This window comes from Poromitra crassiceps (assembly GCF_964638095.1).
Source record: "Poromitra crassiceps genome assembly, chromosome: 1".
Taxonomy (NCBI): Eukaryota; Metazoa; Chordata; class Actinopteri; order Beryciformes; family Melamphaidae; genus Poromitra; species Poromitra crassiceps.
This window is the reverse complement of record NC_139623.1, coordinates 4057579-4085451: the sequence shown is the minus strand read 5'-3', so window position 1 is coordinate 4085451 and position 27873 is coordinate 4057579. Positions and strand designations below refer to the sequence as shown.

The following is a 27873-nucleotide window of genomic DNA, read 5'->3' as shown; positions in this document are numbered from 1 at the left end:
GGCGGGGATGTGGAAACGTTCACGGCACGTGCCGCAGGCACAAATTAGAGCCGTGCCAAAATCATCTGCCAGAATTACCAGAATTATTCACAGGTGTGGCCAGGCAATGCTGGGCATTACGTCAATCAAAACCAATCAGATTCCCTTCTCGCAATGGCTGTTTGCGCGAGGCATGTAATATGCTAGAGTGTACTCACTCGTGCGAGGACAGAGAGAGCTTATTGACAGATCGTCTGTGGTGCCAACGACCCTCCGGGTTATGGGATAGGTGAAGGTGAATAGCCTATGTCCATTGTCCAAAAGGTTTTCTCAATCCATTTCCCTCTTTGCAATGTGATAAAGGTTTCTCAGTTATAGTTGATTGCCTCACTGAATTATCTGCTAATACTCAATTTTAGCAGCAGAATTTGATGTCCTGGCGTGGCAAGGCTGTGCGTAATGACATATCCAAAAGGAATTAATTACTTTGCACTGCGCAGCGCAGCACAGAGATTATAGTGCACTCCAGCGCAGCGAGGTATTTAGCGCTAAGAGGTCCTTTTCAAAGCTCTTAGCGCAAAGTAATTGCGCGCTGCTGACGATAGGATAATGCCATCTATCCCCACATTTTAGCGCTGAAACGCCTGCTTTGGCATGTGGCACACCTATGCCAGTACAATTATAACAGGCATCCGCTTGTGCCCGCCCCCAATTTGCATTCACACGGCGTTATACAAGCGCAAATGCTAAATTACCGCTTTTGCGAAGATAGGGCCCAATAAGTCTAAACCCAGAAAAAGGAATCTTGGAGAAAATGGCACATGGGGAAAAAATAAATGGAACTAGAATGACCATACGCCATATGCCTCTGCCAACAAGTGAGCAGCCGGCATCCATGTCTGTCCAGACTTCAAGGCGTCAAGGCATTACCGAGATATGGCGTTACTGAGCTTGGAAATGGCGTTCATGAGGTCACAGTGACCTTGACCTTTAGCCTTTGACCACCAAAATGTAATCAGTTCATCCTTGAGTCCAAAATTTATGAAATTCCGTCAAGGCGTTCCTAAGATATTGCGTTAACAAACATCGGACAGATGGATGGACGGATGGACAGACGGACAACCCAAAACCATAATGCCTCGAGGCCATAAAAATAAATGGAAATTGTGACACCGCTTCCATGCTGGTTCATGCAACCCCCTTGATGCTGCTGTCTTTCTTTGTGTTTGTCTCTGTGCCACTTTGAAAAGCGGCGGCTGAAAAGGGGCGGCTGTAGCTCAGGAGGTAGAGCGGGTCGTCCACTAATCACTTTGGATAAAAAGAGGTCGGTGGTTCGATTCCCGGCTCCTCCAGTCTGCATGTCGAAGTGTCCTTGGGCAAGATACTGAACCCCAAATTGCTCCCGTTGGTCTGCCAGCACCCTGCGTGGTAACCTGCTGCCATGGGTGAATGTACCTACTGACTGTAAAGCGCTTTGGATAAAAGCGCAGGCCATTTACCATTTACCATTTACCAAAAGGTAACCAAAGAACTGCATTTGACATGGCCTTGTCCCAGGGGCGGCTTTAGCTCAGGAGGTAGAGCGGGTCGGCCAATGACGCAAGGGTTGGCGGTTCGATCCCCGCTCCCTCCCAGCTGCTGTCGTTGTGTCCATGGGCAAGACACTCAACCCTCGTTGCTCCTGATGGTGTGTAGGCACCCTGCGTGGTAGCCTGCCACCATTGGTGTATGAATGGGTGAATGTAGACTATCTACTGATTGTAAAGCGCTTTGGATAAAAGCGCTATATAAATGCAGGCCATTTGTCCCTAGGATCGTACATCTGTAACACATAATACAAATGTGTTTTTGTCAGATTTAGGCAGGTTGGTCTTTCATAACTTGAAATTACTTTTGCCAGTGATCTAGTTGGTAAACTATGACCACCATCAGAAATAATTCAAAAAAAAAAAAAAAAAAAAACATTTTCAAGAAGGAATGAATTTATGTTTTTCTCTAAATCCTGGCCAAGGCAGCAGCTTCAACAATAACAATCACAGCCAAACATGTAAAACAGAGCAGATAAAATACGTACAAAATACTACAATACACAACCTTGTCTATTAGAATTAGAAGCAATGACATACTTAGTGGAAAGTGACTTGAAGGTTTTTAAAGTCCTGAGGGGAAGGTTGTGTCCATTCATCCATCCATCCATCCATCTTCAACCGCTTATCCGGGGTCAGGTCGCGGAGGTAGCCATTCCAGCAGGGGGCCTCAAACTTCCCTAACCCTGGCCACATTAGCCAGCTCTGACTGGGGGATCCTGAGGCATTCCCAGGCCAGCGTGGAGATATCATCTCTCCACCTAGCCCTCGGTCTGCCCCGTGGTCTCCTCCTAGATGGACGTGCCTGGAACACTTCCCTAGGGAGGCGACCAGGTGGCATCCTCTTACCAGATGCCTGAACCACCTCAGGTAGGTAGTGTGTCTAGTTTAATTTGGCCTTACAGAGCATTCCATGCCCAGGTTGCATACATTAAAAAAGAAGAAATAAAAAGTAGCAGTGCGTGAGCTCCAAATCCACTTTTATCGCATGCACAGTCATGGCACAACCAATTGTGAAGATTTATTGTGGGCACATATTGCGTGTCCTGGGCACAATGTGTGGCCACAATAAACAAGAAGACTATTGATCTGTTCGTGCCGGTGTTCTGTTTGTTCAGGGTGCATAATAAACAAAGTCAGTTTTCCCCAGATCTGTGAAAACCCTGGGAATATTAAAAAGCCCAGAATCAAAAGATTCAGTCACACTTGTAATACCAAGAAGAACAACGCATTGCAGCACATGGTCGGTTTTAGATTCAGTCACACTTGTAATACCAAGAAGAACAACGCATTGCGGCACTGCAATGTGTTTTGAAGTGTTTTAAGAAGAAACTGTTCTTCTCAGTACTGCAACTGCAAGTGTAACTGGAGTCCTCAGATTCAGTTTTCCTGCCCTTCCCATACACATTGCTTATGGGTGAAGTTGTGCCAAAACACTAACTCATTAAAAACAGCAAACCAGTGGAGCATAATGTCAGATGTAAGGAAGCTTGCCAAGGATAGCTTTAGAGATCAAATTAGAAACTTTTATTTGCCAGGGGATTTCTCTTGGTGCAGTTGTCAAAATAAGTTTTTTATTTTTTTTATTTATTTTTTACAACTGCACCAAATGAAAGTTTCTGACTGAGAAACTATTATTTGACAACTGCACCAAATAAAAGCCCTTTATTTGCCAAGGGATTTCTCTAGGTGCAGTTGGCAAAAGAAAAGCTAATAGGAAATCAATCCATCTTGCAGTTAGTCTCTTAGAACAGACGAGTTGGCTTCCGCAATTTTCAAATGCTTCCGCCATACCGTCTGTACTTCGTGGGGGAGAATCATGCACCAACCGGAATGGGAAGTAGAAAGGCGGGATTTCCGCTCATTAGTCCAATCAGAATCGCAGAAAGGCGGGTCTTCCGCTCATTAGTCCAATCAAAATCCAATATGCCGCATTTTTCGTGGACACACGTGTCGTGATTGGTCGGATTCCGTCGAACTTCTTTCCTGTCTGAAGGTTTTTTCCCAACTTCCTTGTGCCTGTTCTGGGGGTGTAACGTACAGACTGTATAGCTGCATTCGCCGGATGTAGATGAGACAGTCTGTTTTAAGAGACTAACTTCGTGGGGGAGAATCATGCACCAACCGGAATGGGAAGTAGAAAGGCGGGTTTTCCGCTCATTAGTCCAATCAGAATCGCAGAAAGGCGGGTCTTCCGCTCATTAGTCCAATCAAAATCCAATATGCCGCATTTTTCGTGGACACACGTGTCGTGATTGGTCGGATTCCGTCGAACTTCTTTCCTGTCTGAAGGTTTTTTTCCCAACTTCCTTGTGCATGTTCTGGGGGTGTAACGTACAGACTGTGTATAGCTGCATTCGCCGGATGTAGATGAGACAGTCTGTTTTAAGAGACTATCTTGCGGTGGGATCACACCAGCCTGAGCCACACACCCGTGACACCCGTGTCAATTACAGTACATACCTATAAAGTGTTGTGACTGCATGTTTCCACATTATGCCATAATGACACACACACTCACAAGGTGAAAACGATACCAGCCATCGTTGTCGTGGCTGGTAAATATGTGCAGAATATGAGCAATGTGTTATGTACATATAAGTGCAATGTTAATGTAATTAAAGTATATTTACATTATATGATCTGTAGGGGTGGGAATAATAAGTTGCATCATAATACAATATTATATCAATGCTTTGGACAATGATACAATATTTGCTGATATCACAAAGTCTGCCACAATACGATTTTGATGCGATTCAATCTAGGGGCCTACGATCGATATGATATGCAAAATATGATAAGGGTTTATCGCGACTGGCTCACCTCGATTCTGCCCGGGGGGGGGTGGGGGGGCTCGACAGTAGATCCAGTGACCTGGTGCCGCCCCGCTGTCCGCCACTCAATGCTATGCTGTTGTCCGACAGTCACCATGTTGGCTCTGCCACTGCTCGTTCCGCTTTATCCAGATCCACCGGGATGCCGCTTCTGCCTGGCAGAGTGAGACTTTGGGGGAAGGGAGTCGACCTTAAAAAGCACTGACGTTTGAAGCAAGATTTAGCGAGGAATAGGCCTATCTCATTTTAAATGATCAGGATTACACTTTTGTGATGTTGGTCTTAACCATCAATATTTGCAATATTGCAATAGCAATATTTATATTTCTTATAATTTCCTTGTGATTATGATATTGATTTCAACCATATCACCCAGCCCTACTTTTGGTAGCCCCCCTGGACAAAAATGGCCCAGCCAGCCCTGGAGGTCCGTCTACAAAGTTATGCTAAACAACAAACAACAGTGGTAGAATATGTCAGTAGGAAGATCTATTCAGATAGAATGATTCACAACAACACACCCATCACACCAGGATTTAAATTTTGGGACCAAAGTAGTTTTGGATGCCTTTAATTAGGCTTAAGTTAATAGCCTAAGTTTGCCCTCTTTTGAGGTTTACTACTGTGACAGTTTGTATTATTACAAGTGGCACACGCAGGTATATTGCTCAAATGGTGAAAAAATAAAACAGTAGGCTATCTATCATGTTGGTTGTTATCTGTCATCTGGTTCAATACGCCAAAACTGTTGAGTCTTAACTGCAAAATAATGATCAATAAACAAGATTCCACAAGAAACCATGGCATTACGTACGCATAGGCCTACTGCGCTCCGCTCCATTTACCAGACTGTCACAACAAATTGCATAAAAGTCAGTATTCCAGGACATCGCCCTTCCAGTCCATAATCATAGCGACGTTGCAATTATAATGCCTCCTCATTCATTTCCTCTCAGTAGCCTATTAAGCAGCTGCAAGTCGTCTGGAGCATGTCTCCCTGTGCCGCGTGACAGCTCCATTCTGTTCTTCCTCATGACGCGTCATATTTTCTTCTGTGAGGAACCCAAATATAACAGCGATTACGGTGATTGTTACCCCCTGAAGAAGAGCGAGGTAATGTGATGAAACGTGAGTTTGGAGACTGAGAGGAGAGCAGTGCAGGAGGGGTGACGCGTGGTGCCCGCCTGCATGAACGCATGATGAGAGAGAGAGAGAGAGAGAGAGAGAGAAGGCAATGTGGTGCATGCCTGCATGAACGCAATAGAGAGAGAGAGAGAGAGAGAGAGAAGGCAATGTGGTGCATGCCTGCATGAACGCAATAGAGAGAGAGAGAGAGAGAGAGAGAGAAGGCAATGTGGTGCATGCCTGCATGAACGCAATAGAGAGAGAGAGAGAGAAGGCAATGTGGTGCATGCCTGCATGAACGCAATAGAGAGAGAGAGGGAGAGAGAGAGAGAGAGAAGGCAATGTGGTGCATGCCTGCATGAACGCATGATGAGAGAGAGAGAGAGAGAGAAGGCAATGTGGTGCATGCCTGCATGAACGCATGATGAGAGAGAGAGAGAGAGAGAAGGCAATGTGGTGCATGCCTGCATGAACGCAATAGAGAGAGAGAGAAGGCAATGTGGTGCATGCCTGCATGAACGCAATAGAGAGAGAGAGAGAGAGAAGGCAATGTGGTGCATGCCTGCATGAACGCAATAGAGAGAGAGAGAGAAGGCAATGTGGTGCATGCCTGCATGAACGCAATAGAGAGAGAGAGAAGGCAATGTGGTGCATGCCTGCATGAACGCAATAGAGAGAGAGAGAAGGCAATGTGGTGCATGCCTGCATGAACGCAATAGAGAGAGAGAGAGAGAGAGAGAAGGCAATGTGGTGCATGCCTGCATGAACGCAATAGAGAGAGAGAGAGAAGGCAATGTGGTGCATGCCTGCATGAACGCATGATGAGAGAGAGAGAGAGAGAGAGAGAAGGCAATGTGGTGCATGCCTGCATGAACGCAATAGAGAGAGAGAGAGAGAGAGAGAAGGCAATGTGGCGCCCGCCTGCATGAACGCATGATGAGAGAGAGAGAGAGAGAGAAGGCAATGTGGTGCATGCCTGCATGAACGCAATAGAGAGAGAGAGAAGGCAATGTGGTGCATGCCTGCATGAACGCAATAGAGAGAGAGAGAGAGAGAGAGAAGGCAATGTGGTGCATGCCTGCATGAACGCAATAGAGAGAGAGAGAGAGAGAGAGAGAAGGCAATGTGGTGCATGCCTGCATGAACGCAATAGAGAGAGAGAGAGAAGGCAATGTGGTGCATGCCTGCATGAACGCAATAGAGAGAGAGAGAGAGAGAGAGAGAGAGAGAGAGAGAAGGCAATGTGGTGCATGCCTGCATGAACGCAATAGAGAGAGAGAGAGAGAGAGAGAGAGAAGGCAATGTGGTGCATGCCTGCATGAACGCAATAGAGAGAGAGAGAGAGAAGGCAATGTGGTGCATGCCTGCATGAACGCAATAGAGAGAGAGAGAGAGAGAGAGAGAGAAGGCAATGTGGTGCATGCCTGCATGAACGCAATAGAGAGAGAGAGAGAGAAGGCAATGTGGTGCATGCCTGCATGAACGCATGATGAGAGAGAGAGAGAGAGAGAGAGAGAAGGCAATGTGGTGCATGCCTGCATGAACGCAATAGAGAGAGAGAGAGAGAGAGAGAAGGCAATGTGGTGCATGCCTGCATGAACGCAATAGAGAGAGAGAGAGAGAGAGAGAGAGAGAAGGCAATGTGGTGCATGCCTGCATGAACGCAATAGAGAGAGAGAGAGAGAGAGAAGGCAATGTGGTGCATGCCTGCATGAACGCAATAGAGAGAGAGAGAGAGAAGGCAATGTGGTGCATGCCTGCATGAACGCAATAGAGAGAGAGAGAGAGAGAGAGAGAGAAGGCAATGTGGTGCATGCCTGCATGAACGCAATAGAGAGAGAGAGAGAGAAGGCAATGTGGTGCATGCCTGCATGAACGCATGATGAGAGAGAGAGAGAGAGAGAGAGAGAAGGCAATGTGGTGCATGCCTGCATGAACGCAATAGAGAGAGAGAGAGAGAGAGAGAAGGCAATGTGGTGCATGCCTGCATGAACGCAATAGAGAGAGAGAGAGAGAGAGAGAGAGAGAAGGCAATGTGGTGCATGCCTGCATGAACGCAATAGAGAGAGAGAGAGAGAGAGAAGGCAATGTGGTGCATGCCTGCATGAACGCAATAGAGAGAGAGAGAGAGAGAGAGAGAGAAGGCAAGTGTGGCATGTGAGTGTGTGAAGAGGTTAAATTGCGTGACTCACGCTCAAAAGGGGAGACTTGCCAGCTCTGAATTCATAGTTTGTAAAATCCCAGTGCTGGATGCAGCCTCCTTGTTTAGTGATAAAGATGTATAAAAGAGTCTCTCTCTCTCTGTCTGTCTCTCTCTATCTCTCTCTCTGGTCTCTCTCTCTCTATTCTGTTAGAAGAGACCCAGCAAGCTCTCTCTGGCTCGAGAGAGAGACATATCTTTCATAAGAGGAACCATTATCATGATTAGATGTAACTGCTGTTGTTTATAGGTCTCCACTGTTTTCTCTTCTTCTTTGATGTGTGTCTCCACAGTACACAGCTAAGTATGGCAAGCTGCTGCTGAGCAGGTCAGAAACCCTCCAGTCGTATGTGTCACACATAATGTGTGTCACACACACAACCCAAATAAAAACCTGTCTGTCAAAACACCAATAATAACATGCAGCATATAAACAACAAATCAAAGTAATAGTGTATTTGTTCCTTTGGCCTTGGCAGGCCCTTTAAATAATTTTCTCTCTCTCTCTCACACACACACACACACACACACGCACACACACACACACACACAACGCAGTGATTCAGCACCATGGACAGTGACATATGGCCTAGTACAGTGGTTCTCAACTGGTCTAGCCTCACGGCCCACATTTCTCCTTAGTCATCAAGTTGCGACCCAATTTTCAGAATTTACCCTAATTTTGTAGCGTCAATTAGCCCCCTTTGCAACAAGCTAGCATGGCATGTTGGTACCAATGGATGCCTTAGGTCTTCTACTTTCATATGGTACCAGTATCTTCACTCTGGCTTTAAAAATTAGCCCGCTACAGCCTCTGAAAGACAGTAATGTTGACCGCGGACGCCAGCGTCCTCAATGAGTAGAAGAACTATTGAGTTATCTGAAGTCATATGGGACAGGAGTCTATCTGTGGTCCAATTCTGCTCAATTAACAGCAGGCACCAGCTCATTCAATTTAAAGTTGTTCACCGTCTTCATTATTCTAAACATAAGTTGCATAGGATCTACCCTTCTGTCTCATCATTATGTGATAGGTGTCAGGTGTCAGAGGGCACACTGTCCCATGCTTTTTGGTTTTGCCCTTTGCTATCCGGATTCTGGGCCAAAGGATTTGACTGGTACTCTAAGGCCTATCAAATAACCCTTCAACCGGAGGCAGAACTCGCCATCTTTGGCTGCTCGGAATCCTCACTGCTCCTCCCTACAGCTGTGCAAGCGTCCCTGACTCTGGGGATGACTGTCGCCAAGATACTTATTCTGAAGGAGTGGAAGTCTCCCTCTCCTCCTTCCTTTCAGTTGTGGCTGATGGACATGGTCTCAGTTGTCCTCATGTTCCTGAGGACCAACTCACTTGGGAAGTTTTCCACTATTTGGGAGCCGTTTCTGGCCTACTGGGATGACGAGTGACTCGCCCAGCTGACCGCTCATGGACCCCTTGCATGTGATCCCATGCAAAACATCTCTCATGAGGACATGAGCACACTACGCTGCTGGTAGCCGAGTCGTTACTTTGACAATGTAGTATGTTTTTCATTTTTCCTGTGTATGGGCCTGTTTTTGTTTTTATGTTTATGTTCTGTTTTCACGTTCTGAAAACTAAACTAAAATATTAAAAAAAAAAAAAAAATAGTAGAAGAACGCCCCGCGAACCACTTTTGGGTCTCGACCCACCAGTTGAAAAACACTGGCCTAGTAAATGACAATCATCAGAATAGAGCTCAACAGTCATGTGACATTTTTCTTTTTTTCCAATATTTTATTTTCATTTTTCTTTTGAACACAAACAAAACAAAACAGACAGGCTCAGACAAAAGAAAAGAAAAGAAAAACAAACATACAACATAATGAACATTCAACATTACAGTGGTGCTACCAGCCACGTAAGGTGCTGATGTACTTGAGATCTCACACAAGGGCTCTATAGGAAACCAGTTGGGCGAGTCACCCGTCGCCCCCTAAACTCATCGAGGTAGACTAACCTCATCGAGGTAGACTAACCTCATCGAGGTAGACTAACCTCATTGAGGTAGACTAACCTCATCGAGGTAGACTAACCTCATCGAGGTAGACTAACCTCATCGAGGTAGGCTAACAACGGGTCCCATATATTTCCAAATGTTCTCTAAGTGAGTTGGTTCTCAGGAGTCTCTCCATCCGTATAACAGAGATCATGTCCATCAACCACAATTGGAAAGAAGGTGAAGAGGGGGACTTCCATTCCAATTTGTTTTTTGGCAACAGTTGTCCCCAGTGTCAGAGATTGTTGCACAGCTGTAGTGAAGTTCAGAGAGGACTCCGAGCAGCCAAAGATGGTGAGTTCTGCCTCTGGCTGAAGGGTTATTTTGTAGGCCTTAGAGTACCAGTCAAATATTTTGGCCCAGAATCCTGCCAGTGAAGGGCAGAACCGGAAGGCATGAGACAAGTCATGTGACATTTCTTTCCCCATTCATTTTCTCCATAGACATTTCGAAAAATCCTTATATAACTAGTTTTAAGGCTCGAACCAAGCCAACCAGTCTTCCAGAGAATTGTGAGTGACCATAAAACATTTCACTATCAGCAAAAACGCAAAATAAATGCAGGAAAAAGGATCGAAAATTCGATTCCCCACCGCTTTTTTTATTTTATTATTTTTTCGCATTACAATAATGCACAGGAACACTAGAACAATAATTTTTCATTTAAAACCTGCACAGGCGGGGCGCCCTGGTTACGATTCGACCCGAGGTCCTTTGCCTCATCTCCTCTCTCTCTCCCTATCTTTCCTGTCTGCTAACTGTCCTATCTAATAAAGGCATAAATGTATTATGTCCCCCAAAAATATTTGTAAAAAAAAATGCACAGGCTACTACTGGAAAGCAATGATGCCTGCTGTCAGACTGTCTGCAAAGGTACTGCTGACGTAGATGTGACACGCAGACATTATTCCAGCGACAAGCATGGTCTCCCCGAGACTGAGCTGCCAATGAATACTTTGAGTAACTCCACTGCCGACGTGCTGCTCACCCCCTCCTTCCACACAAACTCCCTGAACTGTAGCGCTTCCTCCAGTGTTCCAATTCGCTGTGGTATTTCTTCTGAAGGCTCAATGCTGCTGAGCTGAGGTCCTGGGCTAGCCTGATATCAGACTGAATTGTCAACTCGTTACACTCATTTCCACCTTCTAGTCTGACATTAACGAACCTCTATTAGGGGAACCCCCCGGGTGAATTCCATTTTCCATAACCAATCACCAGAGTCCTGAATTTTATGTTAGTTAATCCAGTTGGGAGAACGTGCCTTCCAAGCAGTGTGCCATTCGGATTTCAAAGTAATTGGTACTTTTAATCTATTTAAAACAGCCTCGATAGCAGGCGGTGGCTGCAGCAATTGTTGTTGTTAATGTTACTTGACAACCGCTTGATGGCCCTGGTAAAACGGGAGAAAAGGCATTTGTACATGACAATGCCAGACCAGAAGCAGCCACACTCAACTCCATGGAGTTGGTGGAGGCGAAGTTCTGGATCCAGGCAAGTCTTCAGGCGAAATCCAATGGAATCTGTTTAAAAACAAACAAAATGAGGGCATGTGTGTGCGTGCCATGCAGACAGCAGCTTTCATAACCTCGGGCCCCGTCGGGCTCAGGCCAAAATGCAGGGGTCTAGCTTGTCAATAGGGGGTGCTGCAGCACCCTCAGCACCTCTCTTCCCGCGCCCATGGACGTTTCTGCAGCCTGACAGTTGCCACTCATATTAGTGCAACTTGAGAAGAGGCTAATACGATGAAATAGTGCAATCAGAATGGATTGGCAAAGATTATAAAAACAAAAAAAAACAAAAAAAAAAAAATTTGTTTTGTTTTTTCTTTCAGTTTTTTTCGGTTCGCACGTGATCAAACCGGTTTGGGCTCGTACACCGACCCGAACCGGTAAAACCGGAAATCGACCCATGCCTACCATATTGTACATGTCATTTCCACTGCCTGCGGAGTGCAGTGAAGAATGGCATTCCATGAATTGCACATAAAAGCTATTTCCAGTTTATTATTATTTTTTGTGGAGTATCCTGGCCTCTCTTGTGCTTAAATTAATAATAATAATAACAATAATAATAATAATAATAATAATACATATGACTTATATAGCGCTTTTCTAATTACTCAAAGACGCTTTACAAACAGTATAACATAAAAACGTACACAAATAAAGAACAAAAACAAATATGGGGGTTGCAAAATGAAAAAGGAAGGTGGAGGTAGAAGTCAGATATTGTAGGCTTTCTTGAAGAGGTGGGATTTGAGTTGGTTTTTGAAAGAAGTGAGTGTGTCAGAGTTTCGGATGTTAAGGGGCAGGGAATTCCAGAGGGTTGGGGCAGCAATGGCGAAGGCTCTGCAAATTCTGCTGCTCATCATCATATTTAGTCATGACTGCTGGATACCAATGTCATTCGGACATAGGGCTTTAGTGGCAACAGCATGCGCTGACCATCTGGTGTCAAAAAGCGTTTTTAAAGTTGCTATTTGGTGATTATCATCATGAGGCTGCAACCATACCTTGATCATCTGCCAGCGTGAAGTGCTCTTTGAGGGAAAAGTTCAACAGTTTTGCACAAAGCTGAAAACTGTTCCGTCTCCTCGCAGCAGTTGACACTGTTAGCCCCCACCAGATTGAACATAATGCGCCATGCAGGGTATCCACTCTGCCAGTGGGTTGATCTGTTTGATGCAGGCCTGCACACCTTTGTTGCAGTGAGATCTGGCGTGGAGTCCACACCGATAGAGAAGTACTTTCCTACAGGTAGTTTCACTCTACTGATGACTTCATCCAGCACCTTCTGTCCCATTAGAATGATGTATGAATTCCTCACACACATTCAGAGAGAGATAGGAGGGACAGGCTCCTCGTATTTATCAATATGGGCTTTTAAAGGATCAAACCGACTGATCAGCTCCATGCTACCCAAACAGTTCACAAGTCCCCGCTCTGCCAAATACAATAACGACACTCTCTAGAACCTGTGTCCAACATTCACCCTCGTTATTGAACCCCCCCCCCCCCCCCCCCCCCTCCCCAGAGTTCACTGTCCTGGGGTCACCTGTCTGCTTGATGTATGCAATCATGGCTTTCCTGTGTATGTCACAGCTGTTGTGTTCTGATATACATTCACTGGCATGGTTCCAGTTAGAATAGCCCACAATGCCAAATGGTGACTTGTCATTGCTTATGCTTAAAATATATATACATGTGTGTATATATATATATATATATATATATATATAGATAGATAGATAGATAGATATAGATAGATATACACATACATATATATACACACACATATATACTGTATATATATATATATATATATATATATATATATATATATATATATATATACACACATATAAATACATTGCGGCTTGTGTGTTTTGCTGCAGGCGAGCGACCTTTCAAGTGTGTGCAGTGTGACAAGGCCTTCAACCAGAAGAGCGCTCTGCAGGTCCACATGGTCAAACACACCGGGAAGAAGCCCTTCAAATGTGAGGTGTGCAGCATCAGATTCACACAGAAGAGCAACATGAAACACCACATGAAGAGGTCCCACGGCTATGGTGAGTAGAAGATTGCCATTGCATTGGATCCACAGGCGCACACACACACACACACACACACACACACACACACACACACACACACACACACACACACACACACACAAAGACGTACCTGCACCCATCTGTTTGTGCACTTAAGCGTACAAATTGTCAAACACTAATCCTCTCCCTCTGTTTCTCTGCCTCTCTCTCTCTCTTTAACGCACACCTAGGAGTTGATTATCCCGCTTATACCATGGTCATTTGCCAACAATATAAAATAAAAGCATTCACAAATTTTTGGTGCAAGTTTAGGAAGAAAAATCTATAGTTTTTCACAAGCCATATCTCTGTTTACCTAGTAACAATTGGGAGCTGACTAATACCTGGAACAAGCATTACCATCCCGTCAGCTTCTCATTCAATGGAAACGTTGTTTGCTGTTTCAGTAAATAGGGCGAACCTTGGATACGACCTAGTATAGTGCAGGTAAGGTAGCCTGCTCAGCTCCTAGAAGTTGAGGTAGAGAGTTGAATAACGTTAGCTGTGCTTTTTGATTAAACAGCTGTGCAGATTGGGCAGCAGATGAATTTACAACATGTGATTAGACTTGAGCCACACTATGTGTGCATTAATTAAGCATTAACTCACGACAGGCCATGGTATATGCTTATACGGCGGAGGGTGAAAACAGATTTCAAATTTAAATGGCTGTTATTCATAAATCATACTCTTCCATGTAATAAAATAGTCCCTCCTGCACAACTGACACACTTGCTGAACGTAACATCAGCTACTAGCTAGACAGGCTTGGTGACAAACAGCTACATTAGCTTAGCTATCGGCTAATGCTTGTGCTAACGTTAGGTCCGAGGCTAGGTGGCTTTTTTTCTGGAGATAACGTGTCCGGTAGGCACTGCTCAACAGTTAACCCTAAATGTTTCAATTTCGGTAGGCAGCTAGCAAACGTTACCGTTAGCGATATTTTTTCCCAGGATGGCGAAGGCATGACCCGCCCATGCCTTAAATATCGCTTACCGTTAGCTAGCTTGCGGTTAGCTAACTCAGCTGTTGCATACTGATGACGTCACCAGCAGGAGACGACAGTAAACACTACCTCAAGGCACTCTGGGTATTATGGTGACACAGGTTTGCAAGGCTAGCAGGCTAGCTATTTGTTTTCTCAAAGGCGGAGTGTTTCGGAGATATGGCTCTAGCTGTGGTATACGCTAAATATACTACAGCTGTGAACCAATCAGATTGCTTCATTTGAGAGAGCCATTTTATAAACGGTTTTAACGCACACCTGCCGGCCAATCAGAAACAAGTATTCACTTGGTATAATGGTATCATGGTATAATGGGTGTTATTAGCACACATCAGTCCCATATAAATTATATGGGCTGCTTAGCTACTAGTAGGTTCAGGAGGCTGTTATCACCCATTTATTTCAGTGAGACATTGTTGGTGGAGCCCAACACAATAACATGAAGCTGTCATTGATAATAACTCAACAGTACTATTAGGTTAATGTACCAATTTTTAATTATTTCACCTTCGATTCTGAGAAATCAAGTCAGCTTATGATGATAGCAATATTTGCCTTATATTAGCTTTTCCAGTTTGCCAGAATTCATAGTGACGCTGTTATCGCTGAAACATTTTCCTCACTGTCGATTTTAATTATATTTTTAACCTCAACAACACATACACACAAAACAACACAAAAGTTTCCTTGATCCCTCAACAACACTATAGGTTAATGTGCCAGCCCATCCATTTTAATTACATCTTCGATTCTGAGAATTGTAGTGTTTTAGTCAGCTTTGGACCATAGCTGTTAGCCTCCTTTGCGGCCATTACCCACAATGCTCCGTGATTGTCGTGAAAAAAAGAAAAGAAAAAAGTTATATATATATTTTTTTTTATCTTTTATTTATCCAGGAAGGTCCAATTGAGATACAGGATCTCTTCTTCCAGGGAGTCCTGTCCAAGAAGGCAGCATGGCAGGTTCAGTTTTGTGGAGTTAGGTGAATCCCTTTAGAATTCAGGTGCCTTTTTGTGATTGGCTATGACCAGTACCATGCCCCCTTTTGGCCAGTGTGCATGGAAAGTTAATCAGTTCTTCCTTGGGCCATGACTAACCTTTCTACAAAGTTTTGTGGTGATGCGTGAATCCGTTTGGAAGTTAAGTGCCTTTTTGGCCCCCTTTTGGCTATGGCCATTGCCACGCCCCCTTTTGGCTAGTGGGCGTGGAAAGTTAATAAGTTCGTCCTTGGCCCATGATCAACCTTTGCAAATTTGTGTGGTGTTACATGAATCAGTTTGGAAGTTAGCCACCTTTTTGTTATTGGGCATGCCCATTGCCACGCCCCCTTTTGGCCAGTGGGCGTGGAAAGTTAATCAGTTCTAAGTTGGCCCATGACCTGCTTTTCGACCAAGTTTTGTGCAAATCCATTCAGAACTTTTTGAGATATCCTGCTGACAAACAGACAGACTAACAGGGGTGAAAACATCCTCCCGGGCGACATCAAAACAGCGATGGTAAAATGGCCTTAGCTCAAGATTCAAGATTCAAGATTTTTATTGTCACTCCATGGTACAAGTATCACGTGTGAAATTCTTGTGCTGTGGACTCCGTTTACAACATAGTACAAATATAACAGGGCATATGAGTGCAAAAACAACAAGAGACACAACAAGCAATGGGTGGATATTTGTAACACAGCCCATTTCACATCAAGGTTACATCAAACAGCTGCTCTTTTCCTTTAGAGCAGTCCATAGTCCATACAAGACCTTTAAATGTATTCAAAGAAGGGAGGGCTTCTAATATAAGGCTATTTTGCAGCACATTCCATGCCCAAGGTGCAGAAAAAGAGAAAGTGGTTTTACCACACTCTGAGTGAGGCTTGGGCGCTATCTATTTTTTCATACCATCATACTTTACTGACATTAGACCCCGGTATACGGTATATGGCGGTATTAGTCCATCAATAAAAAAAAATTGCAACTTTCAGAAAGCTATGTACATGCACAATGTTGTTAACGAATAATGTCCTCAATGGAGAATGACAATTAAATGAGCGGAATGGACACCATTATGGGCAAGCCTGTAACATGTTCATTTTAAAGTGGTCTTTAACAATATAGTGTTGCTTGCAACACATGATGCTTGCCTATTCATTATAAGGTTTAAAAAGTATCCTACAAATATTGAATAAAATACATAAAAAATTATTTGGGCAAAGCCCAGCAACGGCAAGGATACAAAAAAGATAGAAAACGGTATTGAAAATCATACCTTCGGGATTTCTAAATACCCCAGTATACGGTAATGCTACCTTAATACCGCCCAAGCCTACTCTGAGTTCACCCTGGGGATATTTAGAAGAAGCCAGTTAGAAGATCTGCTGGTATAATAGGATAAAAGACTGGAGATATAAATGGGGAATTTTCCTAGCAATGTAATGAAAATAAAAAGCAACAAATGATTTTTGTCTCCTCTGGTGTGGAGAGGCCGTCGTGTCTTTACGTCTCTGTTTTCAATGAGAGCTGTTCATTGTCCGGGCAGCGAGCTCTGTGGCACATTACAGGGGGTTGAGTGTTTTCTGTCCGGGCAGCGAGCTCTGTGGCACATTACAGGGGGTTGAGTGTTTTCTGTCCGGGCAGCGAGCTCTGTGGCACATTACAGGGGGTTGAGTGTTTTCTGTCCGGGCAGCGAGCTCTGTGGCACATTACAGGGGGTTGAGTGTTTTCTGTCCGGGCAGCGAGCTCTGTGGCACATTACAGGGGGTTGAGTGTTTTCTGTCCGGGCAGCGAGCTCTGTGGCACATTACAGGGGGTTGAGTGTTTTCTGGGCGGATGGATTCATCACCGTGTATTTAGCTGACAGTGATACTCAACCCGAGGCTCTAGAGCCACATGCGGCTCCTTTATGGGTAGATGAGGCTCTTTTAACTCATTGAGTGCCAGCCACTTTTGGAGAACGGACGCTCCCAGTGCCAGAGTTTCAGAGCGTTTTCAGTGATTTCTCGAGGCCCACAGAATATTGTGTGATATTACTATGTAAACACCGAACACGCACAAAGAACGATGAGACTCTCTTCTATCATCTGCAAAAAAAAGTTTATTGATCCCACTTTCCGTTCTTTAGTTATGAGCCAGAGAAGATAGGCTGTTTTGAGGAAAAAGACACTTTTCAAATTAGAAGCTGAGTTATTCCGCCTTTTGTGAAATGCAGCATTTCAAGCACATTCACTGAGTCTGAAGATAATATTTTCTGATGTAGTGACGTGGTGTAGTTGTGTGGTGCCTGCGTGCCCCACCCCCCTCTCCCCCCCTCAGCTGCAAACTCCTCCCCACACTAACACACAGCCAACACGCACCCAGTCTATTGCTCCGTTTTTTTGCGCCGGTGTTCTGTCGATTTCTACGTGCGACACGGAAATGCCAAACCGGACTGCAGGGAAAGGTTTGGCCCTTCGGCGTCGGGTGCTGCCTTTCTGGCGGCTAATCGTGTGAAGAAACTATGCAGACAGACAGACAGAGGCAGAGGGGCTCAGTTGTGTGCGCGGATTGACTGCTGTTCGCAGCCAACATAAGCTGCAGTCAGAGCCATTTATATGGCTCTGGCTGCAGCATGAGCGGTTTCTCTTTGATCACGGGGGTTTTTCATGCTGTTTTCCGGATCTTCCTCTAATCTGGAGAGCACTGTCGCCACCTAATGGATCTGTAAAATAGGTTATAGACCTCCAATAGCTACAATATTTGTACAGGAGATGTATCGGGCATTGATCCACGTCCCACCGTCAAAAAATGCAATTGACGACAATCGTCGTCATTGGCACTCTACGTTACTAAAGCAATTGACGACGATTGTCGTCATTGGCACTCAATGAGTTAAGTCCTACTTAAAATAAATAAATAAAAAATCTTTAAAAAAAATTAAGGGAGGAAAGGGAATTTTTGGGATTGTGGCTCTTTCAAAGGTTTGTTTTTTGTCAATGTGGCTCCTGAGTAGGGCAAGGTTGCATGCTACTGAGTGGAGGAGGTGTCGTGTTATGATTGCCAGAGCTTGATGTTCCTAAACAAAGCAACAGACATACATCTAGCTGTTAGTAATCCTGTACGTTTCCCAACAGATCAGTGTGGCAGCAAGGCTTCATATAAAACAACAGACATACATCTAGCTGTTAGTAATCCTGTACGTTTCCCAACAGATCAGTGTGGCAGCAAGGCTTCATATAAAACAACAGACATACATCTAGCTGTTAGTAATCCTGTACGTTTCCCAACAGATCAGTGTGGCAGCAAGGCTTCATATAAAACAACAGACATACATCTAGCTGTTAGTAATCCTGTACGTTTCCCAACAGATCAGTGTGGCAGCAAGGCTTCATATAAAACAACAGACATAGATCTAGCTGTTAGTAATCCTGTACGTTTCCCAACAGATCAGTGTGGCAAGGCTTCATATAAAACAACAGACATACATCTAGCTGTTAGTAATCCTGTACGTTTCCCAACAGATCAGTGTGGCAGCAAGGCTTCATATAAAGGCAATGGTCAGTGCGTGAGCCTGCACTTGTTACAGAACGTGTCAAGTTTTTTGAGTAAGGATGAGGTTGCATGCATTATATCTACAGTACTGATTATCAAATGTCTAATATCTAGTAGAGCTAGTTTGATCTATGTTAAGAAAAAGTAAAGTTGTTGGTTTATTTCAGATATTTATAAAATATCACACCCATTTGTGGAGGTGGCTCAGAGAAGGGCTTTTGTGGGTGGACTTGGCGCTTTCAACTTCAGATAAACATTTTTCAATTAAGTCCCTTTTCCCACCCACTAGTGTGTGTTTATGTGAGTCTCGGGTCTCTCTCTCCCTCTGTCTGTCTGTCTGTCTGTCTGTCTGTCTGTCTGTCTGTCTCTCTCTCTGTGTGTCTCTCTCTCTCTGTCTCTCCCTCTCTCTGTCTGTCTCTCCCTCTCTCTCCCCCAGATAAATCCATATTCCCTATACAGTGTTGAATAAACTTTTTGCAAGGCACAGCACATCCCTGATTAAATGGTGACCTTGGGCTATTAAGGGGCTGAGAGTCAGGGTAATTGGCCTTCCCCTAAAGAGCTTCCACAAGCTCTCCTTTTGAGTGTGTAGCTCTCCACTAGATAAGGCTTCTCACCACTGTGTATTGAGAATGAGCCTGACAATGCAGATGTGTGTGTGACACACACACACACACACACACACACACACACACACACACACACACACACATTATACAGGCTGGACAAGCCCTGTTCCTCATAGGTGTCGCCAAAGACAACAAACCTGAACCCTTCAAGATTATAACTTTAACTATTTTAGATCATATCCCTGATCATAGAGTGCACCTATTTAACAATGTATGCCAAACAAATCTAAATCACCTTCCAAAGCAGGGTGGGATACCTGGTGGCAGACGACAGCGGCGAGAGGAGGGGCCAAATTCAACCTCGGATCAACACTGATATTTTAAAGACCATTAAGTACAGAAATTTGTATTAACCAAATATAGGAAATCTAGGGTTGAGCAGCAATATATAAAACTTATAATAAGGTGAATCGAATGTTAAAGAAAGCCAAAACAGAAGGTAACGCTTTATAATAACGTTCAGTAGTAAGTCATTTATAAGCTATTGACAGAATTCTTCAATGAGAAGATAGTAGAGAATAAGAACAACTCACGAAAACATTGGAAGTCTTTGAAACAGCGAGTGTACACTAACAGACTTAATACAAAACAGCGGCTGTGGTGGACGGTGAGAGAGACGAGCAGCATGGAGCAGAGAGAGACGAGCAGCATGGAGCAGAGAGAGACGCTCTCTGCATCTCCACTGTGTAGACTTGCACGGCACGGCGCGTGGCCTGAGGGGAAATTGATGAGTTACAATCAGCAGCTCATATTAACAATGAAATACTGTCAATAAAATAAAATACATCTGGAACATTAATAAACATTATAGCAGGCTATGTGATTGTGACGCTGCTCTCTTTCAGCAGCAGGGACAGCTCCTCTTCCACTCAGTGCGCTGTGCGCGACGGCGCCGCTGCCGTGCTGACTCTCTGTCTCTCTCTGCTGCTGCTGCTCTGCTCTCTATGAGCGAACAGGGACGGGTCCATAGATACCCGAGACCCGTCTCGGGTCTCTCTCAGACATCTCAAAATGGGTCTGGTACATAAATATTCTTTAACTTGATGGGTCCAATCGGATCCGGGTCCATTTCTCACGGGTCCAATAGGGTCCGGGTCCGAAATTTTGGACCCGTGAAGACCTCTACTTCAGATAGAGCATCTTTAAAACTGGACAGAGGAATGGAAGAGACAAGCTTTAAATGGGACTGCAGGTCGTTCCATGACCAGGGACCAAAGTAGGAGAGACTCTTTTTTCCAGATTCAGTTCGCATATTTGGCACTTTGAATTTCAACCAGCTATTTGATCTTAAATTATGGGAGTTGTTTATCGCTACAAACGTAGAGCAGATATATGAGGGTAGTTTGCCCAGGATGGCCTTGTTTATGAACATGTACCAATGTCACATTCTGCGCAGGGCAAGGGAGGACCATCCAACCAGGTCGTACAAGGTGCAATGATGAGTCCTGTAACCTGAGTTTGTGATATATCTCAGAGCGGCATGGTAGAGGGGGTCCAGTTTAGACAAGGAAGTAGGGCTTGAAAGACTGTAAACAATATCACCATAGTCTAGCTGAGACATAAAAAGGCTTTCCACCAGGCGTTTACGGGCAGACAAGGAGAAACAGGCTTTAAGCTTATACAAGAAACTGAGCGTAAATTTAAGCTTCTTAGACAAAGTGGAAATATGCAATTTAAAGTTAAAGTGATTATCAAACCAGAAGCCTAGGTATTTATAAGACTCAATAAACTCAATGGGTGCACCATCAAGTGTACATAGAGGAGGCGAGGAGGGCACAGTGTTACCATGTGCAAACAGCATGGCTTTGGTTTTGCTCGCATTTAGAAGAAGTTTAGAGTCAATTAAGGCATGCTGGAGGATGGAGAAATCGGCTTGGAGGTTATTTACTGCAGTCTGGAGAGAAGGAGTGGAGGCATATAAAACTGTATCGTCAGCATACGGTTTTTTGAACACTGGTTCGTGTTTGAATACGCTTGCGTTAACCACAGACCTCATTTGAAGCATCGCGCCAAAAACCCATTCAAAAATCCCTTAGGCGAAAACAGTGAAGAACCTGGAAGTGTTAGCATCGATGTTTTCCGGACTCATTCCTGCGGCTCTCTATGGCTTATTTATACTTTGGCATGCATGACATCACAGATGACATCACAGCAGCAAGTAAGACATCACAGAGCCTGGGGCTTTTGCTGCAGATATGGTCTTCATGCTTGAGATTTAGTCTTAAAACCTCACTTGAGATTATTATTGTAAACTGACAGGTGACTGCTGCCGCAGCAACAGACTAGTAGGCCAGGCAAGGCTGCAGCATGACTACGCAAATCAATGAGATGTCTGCTGAGGCTGCTATTGGAGTTCTGTTTCTCTTTGGCAGAGCATTTATCGTTTTGACAGCCCTGTCTTTGTTAGAATGAATGAACTGTCATCCGTTATGGCATTGGACTACCTGATAATGAGTAGCTGTCACCCTTGACCTCTGTCAGAATTACTACTTGAACATTGTTGTGCAGAACACAGAAAGAAAAGTCTTGAATCACAGTAGTTGTGTGTTGTGTTAGATATAACACTTCTTGAAATAAGCTGAGTGACATCAGTACAGATACCATAACAGCTCATATTGATCGTCAGCTGTCTACGACTGTACATAATTGTAGACATGTTCATAAAGTAAATGTTGATGAAACCTTGAGATGTTGTTTTCTCGTTCAGTGTTTCCTTGGCTGAATTCTCTGAAGACATGTATGCCAAGATCCATATGTTTTTCCAAATGTGATGACACAGGTGATGAAATGAAATGTCATACTGTATATTAAACAGCAGAGGGAGAAACTGCTTTTTGTCAACTGTCACATTAGATATGCTACTAAACTAATCTTAGTGTCTAAAAAAAAAAGGCTCCTGCTTGTTTGTTCCACCTGATGCTGCAGCACTATTTCACGCTATTCTTGTACTTTTCTTAGTAGATCCAGTCCACAAAGCCTTATTTATTATTCCCTGGGGAGCACTGTATTCCTATCATGTGACCGACCCCCTTCTCCTCACTCATCCCCTATATGTCTCTCTCCTTCCAGGTCAGATCCAGGAAGTCACAATGAGCCAAGACGAAGCAGGTCCCCAGGTCGAGGTAACGTCTGAACTCGACCTGGAAGTGGTTCACGAGCCGTCTGGAGACTGGCACAATGTCTTCCCTTAACCACAAACACCAAGAGTCAGCATCACTCCCCACTCCCCCTCTACCCAAGATCAACTCTGTATCACTCTCCACTCCCCCTCTATCCCCTCTACCCAAGATCAACTCTGTATCACTCTCCACTCCCCCTCTATCCCCTCTACCCAAGATCAACTCTGTATCACTCTCCACTCCCCCTCTATCCCCTCTACCCAAGATCAACTCTGTACAGCACCTCGTCAAAAACAACAACACTGTATGATCATAATACGCTAAGCACTGATATATTTTTACCACTAGGCAGGAGTAACAAAAGTTTAGGACCTTGCCCAATTTATTCCCTCTCTCAAAAGAGTTGTTTGGCTCAAAACAACACAAGGCTTTCCCTGAACCTTCTAGATTTGCCCTGTTACATGTATATATTCATGTTTTTTTACACTGTAGTAGCAGTGGCCTCCCTCTGCTCTTTCCAGATTAGCAGTGAACCCAACGGAGTCTGGTTGCCTGTCATTGGCCTAATGGCTGTTATCTGCTCTCAGTTACTGTCTGATTCTCATCAATAGGATTACCTCCGGAGAGGTTTGGCTCAATAAACGCAGGGATCCCAGAGTATTCACCACCAATCAGGAGTAACAGATCTCTCTAATGCTGGCCCTTTTGAAGAGATTTGAGACGATACTCTGCCAAAGCCTCCTGAGAGACCTGTGTGTGTCTTGTCTCTCCGTACTGGTCCCCTCGCAGTAACATGGGAGCTGGAACAGACCTTTATTGCCAATCAGGCTTTGTGAGCAGCAGTGTAAGCAGATATCTTCTTCTTTTTTCCTGAAATGAAATGTACTTTAAGATGTTTTACATTTTGTTTTAATTAGACAGACCTTAAAGCCCCCCTCCAGTCAGTTTTGTCATTTTTAAGATATTCATGTGTAGCTGTATTTTTCCTGCTGATTAGCTAAAGTGTTCTCCCTAAACCCTTTGTTGACAAATAACCTTATTTTGCGCTCAAAGTCATAAAAATTGTCTTGCGCTAAAAACGTGTGCTGGAGTGACATGTCATAGACAAATACAATATTTAAAGTCCCTGGAAACCAGAATTATTTTTTTATTATTTAGCATTTTGAGTTCATCACATCACAGGAACCTATGTTAATAAGCCACCAGTCAAATTTGAACGATGATGAACGTCGCAAAGTATATAAATTTAGGTTTGACAGTCATGGCAAAAGTCATGAGAATCAATTAGATTTTAGAGTGTATTTTCTCCCGCGGACTGTGTGGGCGTGTCCCGTCTGCAGCAGGTCTTTTCCTCTCTTTCTCAGAGGAGACTGCTCGGAGGAGACCTCTCTCTCCATTAACAGAGAGAGAGAGAGAGAAGGAAAGAGAGATGGAGTGTGTGTGTGTGTGTTCGCGCGTTGCTCGGCGAACACACTCGCCGCTGCGCTGCGAGTGCACAGCGCTACTGTGTGTGTGTCAGTGTGTGTGTGCGCACGTGCGTGCATGCGTGTGTGTGATTCGATTAAATCTTATGACGTGATAAGATCATGCATTTTAGCACCACGCGCTCCGCTCTCTTCAATGAGGAAATGGAAATCCAGACCTTGTAGAAAAGTGTCGATTTTTGGGCTTAGGGTTGAAAGTCATTCTCTCTCTTTTCTGAGGCACACAATTACGGTACTCACATAAGTTGAGTTGTTGAGTTGAGTTCACTTTATTGTCCCCTAGGGGAAATTGGTTTTGCAGCAAGATAAAATACAAAACAGTACAACAAAGACAACAAGAGAGCAAGAGACCCTACATTTAATAGTTAGAAGGTTTTTGTGGATTTTGGTTTCCAGGGACTTTAATACTACAGTAAATACCATCTGCCATTAGCTTGGTGTTAGCCTATGTTTGCTAAGTAAGTGTTCACTAGGCTCAAAATGCTGCGATAGTCACTTTTAACCAGTTCGAGTTACGCTCTTTCCATATATTTTCCATATAAGTCACCAGCTTTGATATCTGTTGGCTGGTTGTTGATATTTATAACAATATTGTGGCTTCTAGGACATTTTGCGGAGATAGAGGCAGCCATACATTTCTGGTCTACTGCCTGGAATGGAGACAACGATTGTATATTGAAGGCAGGAACGAACAGTGCTCCAGCCATCATGTTGCGGTGGAACCGGGTATAAGCCTTCGGTTCTTACGAATAGACGATATTTGGTGCAAATGATGACTGGTGACGTAGATTAGTACGTAGTTTAGTTTCATGCAGCTTTGCCTTTCCACTGTACACCCAGGATTTACACAGGCTGACAACTGGCTGGAGGGGGGCTTTAAAGGCCTCCGGCGAGGTGCCAGATTTCTGGCATCTGGACGTTTTACATTCACAAACCATTTTTGACGAGGGGGGGGGGGTCACTCCACGTGGGTTTTTGTTTGTGATGGGGTCACTCCACGTGGGTTTTTGTTTGTGATGTGTTTTAGCCAATTATATTCAGCAAAGCAAAGCAATATTTAACAATTTCCAATGGAATGCAAGCATCTGTTTTCTCCACTGAACAGCAAGCTACTTTCTATTGCAATCACTGATCTAAATAATATGGACAAACCCATCCACTATATTTTGGACTTACGTTTTGCAGCAAAGTGTTGTCTGTCGCCATCTTGGGGTCCTTGCCAGCTCACGTGAGATGGGGGTTTCCCTGAGCCACAGCTCCGCATGCTATAATTGGTCCATGATCGACAAGCTGCGCGATCACTGGACAGGCGACCTGTCAATCACTCCCTTTTCTATTGTCTATTTTACTGCAAACGGGCAAGTACAGTTGTTATGAAAAGGTGAAATTAGCTTTATAGACCAAAACCGTGTTTGGGTCCAGGCTGTAAGGATGCTAGATCACTGTTACAAAGGGAATGATGGGTCTTCTGAGTCCAGCCTCAAGTGGTCATTTGAGGAAGGACAGCTTTCAGGATTACTTCCGCGTCTTCATGGGAAAAGCCCAGAGCTTCCCCACTGATCACAATGTAGCACCGATTCCGTGATGTTGCACAGCTCAAATATGGAAACAAAGTTTATGAAAGATGGTGAAGATACATTACATTACTGTACATTATGTCATTTAGCAGATGCTTTTATCCAAAGCGACTTACAATACCACATTTTGTCAACAGTAGTGAAATCAGCTGCGCAACAGTCTGTCAGCTAAGACTTTTAAAAGGAATAGAGTTGCATTTGTAGAAAAATAAGTAGCATTTGTAGAAACATACACGCATCAGACAGGAGACAGGAGACAGGAGTAAAAAACACTTTGTGTTGACACTTGTGACACTTGGTGTGACAAAATAAGGCAGCCAGGTGTTTGTTCTGCACTGTGTCCTCAACCAGCAGAAAGAAATTGCTCTTTCCACATGAGATAAATCACAGACACAACGCTGCTATGTGCACATGACAGTTACAGCTGCCGCTCCAACAGCAATGAGCGTGATCTGTCTTTCACAATTTACAATCTTAATCTAGCATAAAAATATGCCATTGCTTTGGCTGTCCTCTCCAGAGCTCCCCAGAAGTCACCTGGTAAGGAAAAAAAAGATACATGTGGATATCCGTAGGCAGCGTTTGGTAAAGTGTGCGCAGCTCCATGTGCATGGCTTTTAGTCAGTCGTGCTCTCGAATTCGCAGACCTTCCACACGGATTTGTAATATGTATATTGAAAACGTCAAACAGGGACACCACAGCGGCCCACAGAATTGCATATGCAATTTAATTAACATGCTTCTTCTACAAGCATGATTACCAAAACACACATCGGATCATGAATTAGACCTACAGTACTGATGTGATTACGGTAATCAATGGTTATGGTGCACATGTGTTCTAGGTGCCTAATGGCTGTTTACAGTGCAATATAACAGAAATCAGAATCAGAAATACACATATATATATATATATAACAATTATACAGTAATAAGAAAAATAAGTATGTAAAAATAGCTATGCCAAGCGGTGTGTAATGGCCAGGCTCACTGTAGGCCTAAAATACCCTCTTGGATGTTATCAACGTAGATATTACAAATCTGTGTAAATTGTTTAACAAACCATACGGTTTAAGAGTGAATTGTAAGAAAACTGTGGCCACTGATTCCGCATGTGATGATATTGTTTCATGCTGTGCGAAGGTTTGACTCAACACGTCAACGTTGTCATATCATTTACACTTGTTTGCTCTTTTTCTTTTTTTTACTGTACTGCATTTTGTAAATAGTGTAGAAAGATGCCTATATTTTCTGATTAACTACCATAACATGGTTTAGTTGTGAATATGGAATTGTAACATAATGTTCCTTTTTGTTATGAAGCTACGCCAATGTACAGACAATAAGCTGATTTGATTTGATTTGATTATTATTATTATTATTTTGTGCAGCTGGGGGAGTTTGTATTGTTCATAAGTATTTAAGAAAATAAAAACTGATGTTTTTCTACTAATTTAAATTCAATTTGTTTTAAGTGTGAATTTACCTACATGTGGGCACATGCTATTTTCTGTCTGGTTATGTATTGAGATGGGATTTGGCAAGTAATCAGAATCAAGAGTTCATATTTTCAGTACCATTTCCAGACTTTGTACCATTTTAATTAACACATCACATGAAGATGCAACTAGTGGGTAAAAGCAATTACATTTGAGCCAGAACAGTCCATCTGCCTTGGACAATCATGAATAGCTTGCGAAGCTGCATGAATATTGATTACCAAACTACTCATGAATTGTGTCGTTATGGAAGATACTATGTCATGTTGTCTCATGTGATGCCATGACCTGACCCAAAATGACCATATTTTCCATTTTCTGACACATGCTGGTCAAACCATCAAAAACACAAGACACTAGACTTTCTTTTTTTAATTATTTTTAATTTATTTATTACGATTTATTTTTTATTTATTTTTTCAAGTTAAGTGGCTGGTCATTTTTTATTACAGGTACAATAATGAGGGTCTTTACATTCATTCACAGGACCCATACAAGAAATACACACACGGGTACACAACTCGCACAAGTCTCAAACACACACACACAAACAAACACACACACACACACACACACACACACACACACACACACACAGTAGCAGGGATGCATTGAACAGATCACACATGTCTGCTTTTTAACACAAGCAACCATTTGGAAAATGGAAGTTTTGAACAGCACAAATGGTAGTGCTAAGCTATTCCTTGA

The 27873-nt window shown here is 43.6% G+C and overlaps 1 protein-coding gene across 1 annotated transcript in view; it reads left to right on the top strand.

Moving 5' to 3' along the window:
- znf236 (zinc finger protein 236) overlaps positions 1-22677 on the top strand; it is a gene marked incomplete at both ends in the record, with an annotated part of 185875 nt that extends 163198 nt beyond the window's left edge. Inside the window, 2 exons of the mRNA XM_083637612.1 lie at positions 13140-13313; positions 22556-22677. Of these exons, the coding sequence (XP_083493738.1) occupies positions 13140-13313; positions 22556-22677 (296 nt within the window). The remainder of the gene's footprint in view (positions 1-13139; positions 13314-22555) is intronic.
- Positions 22678-27873: the final 5196 nt, after the last annotated feature.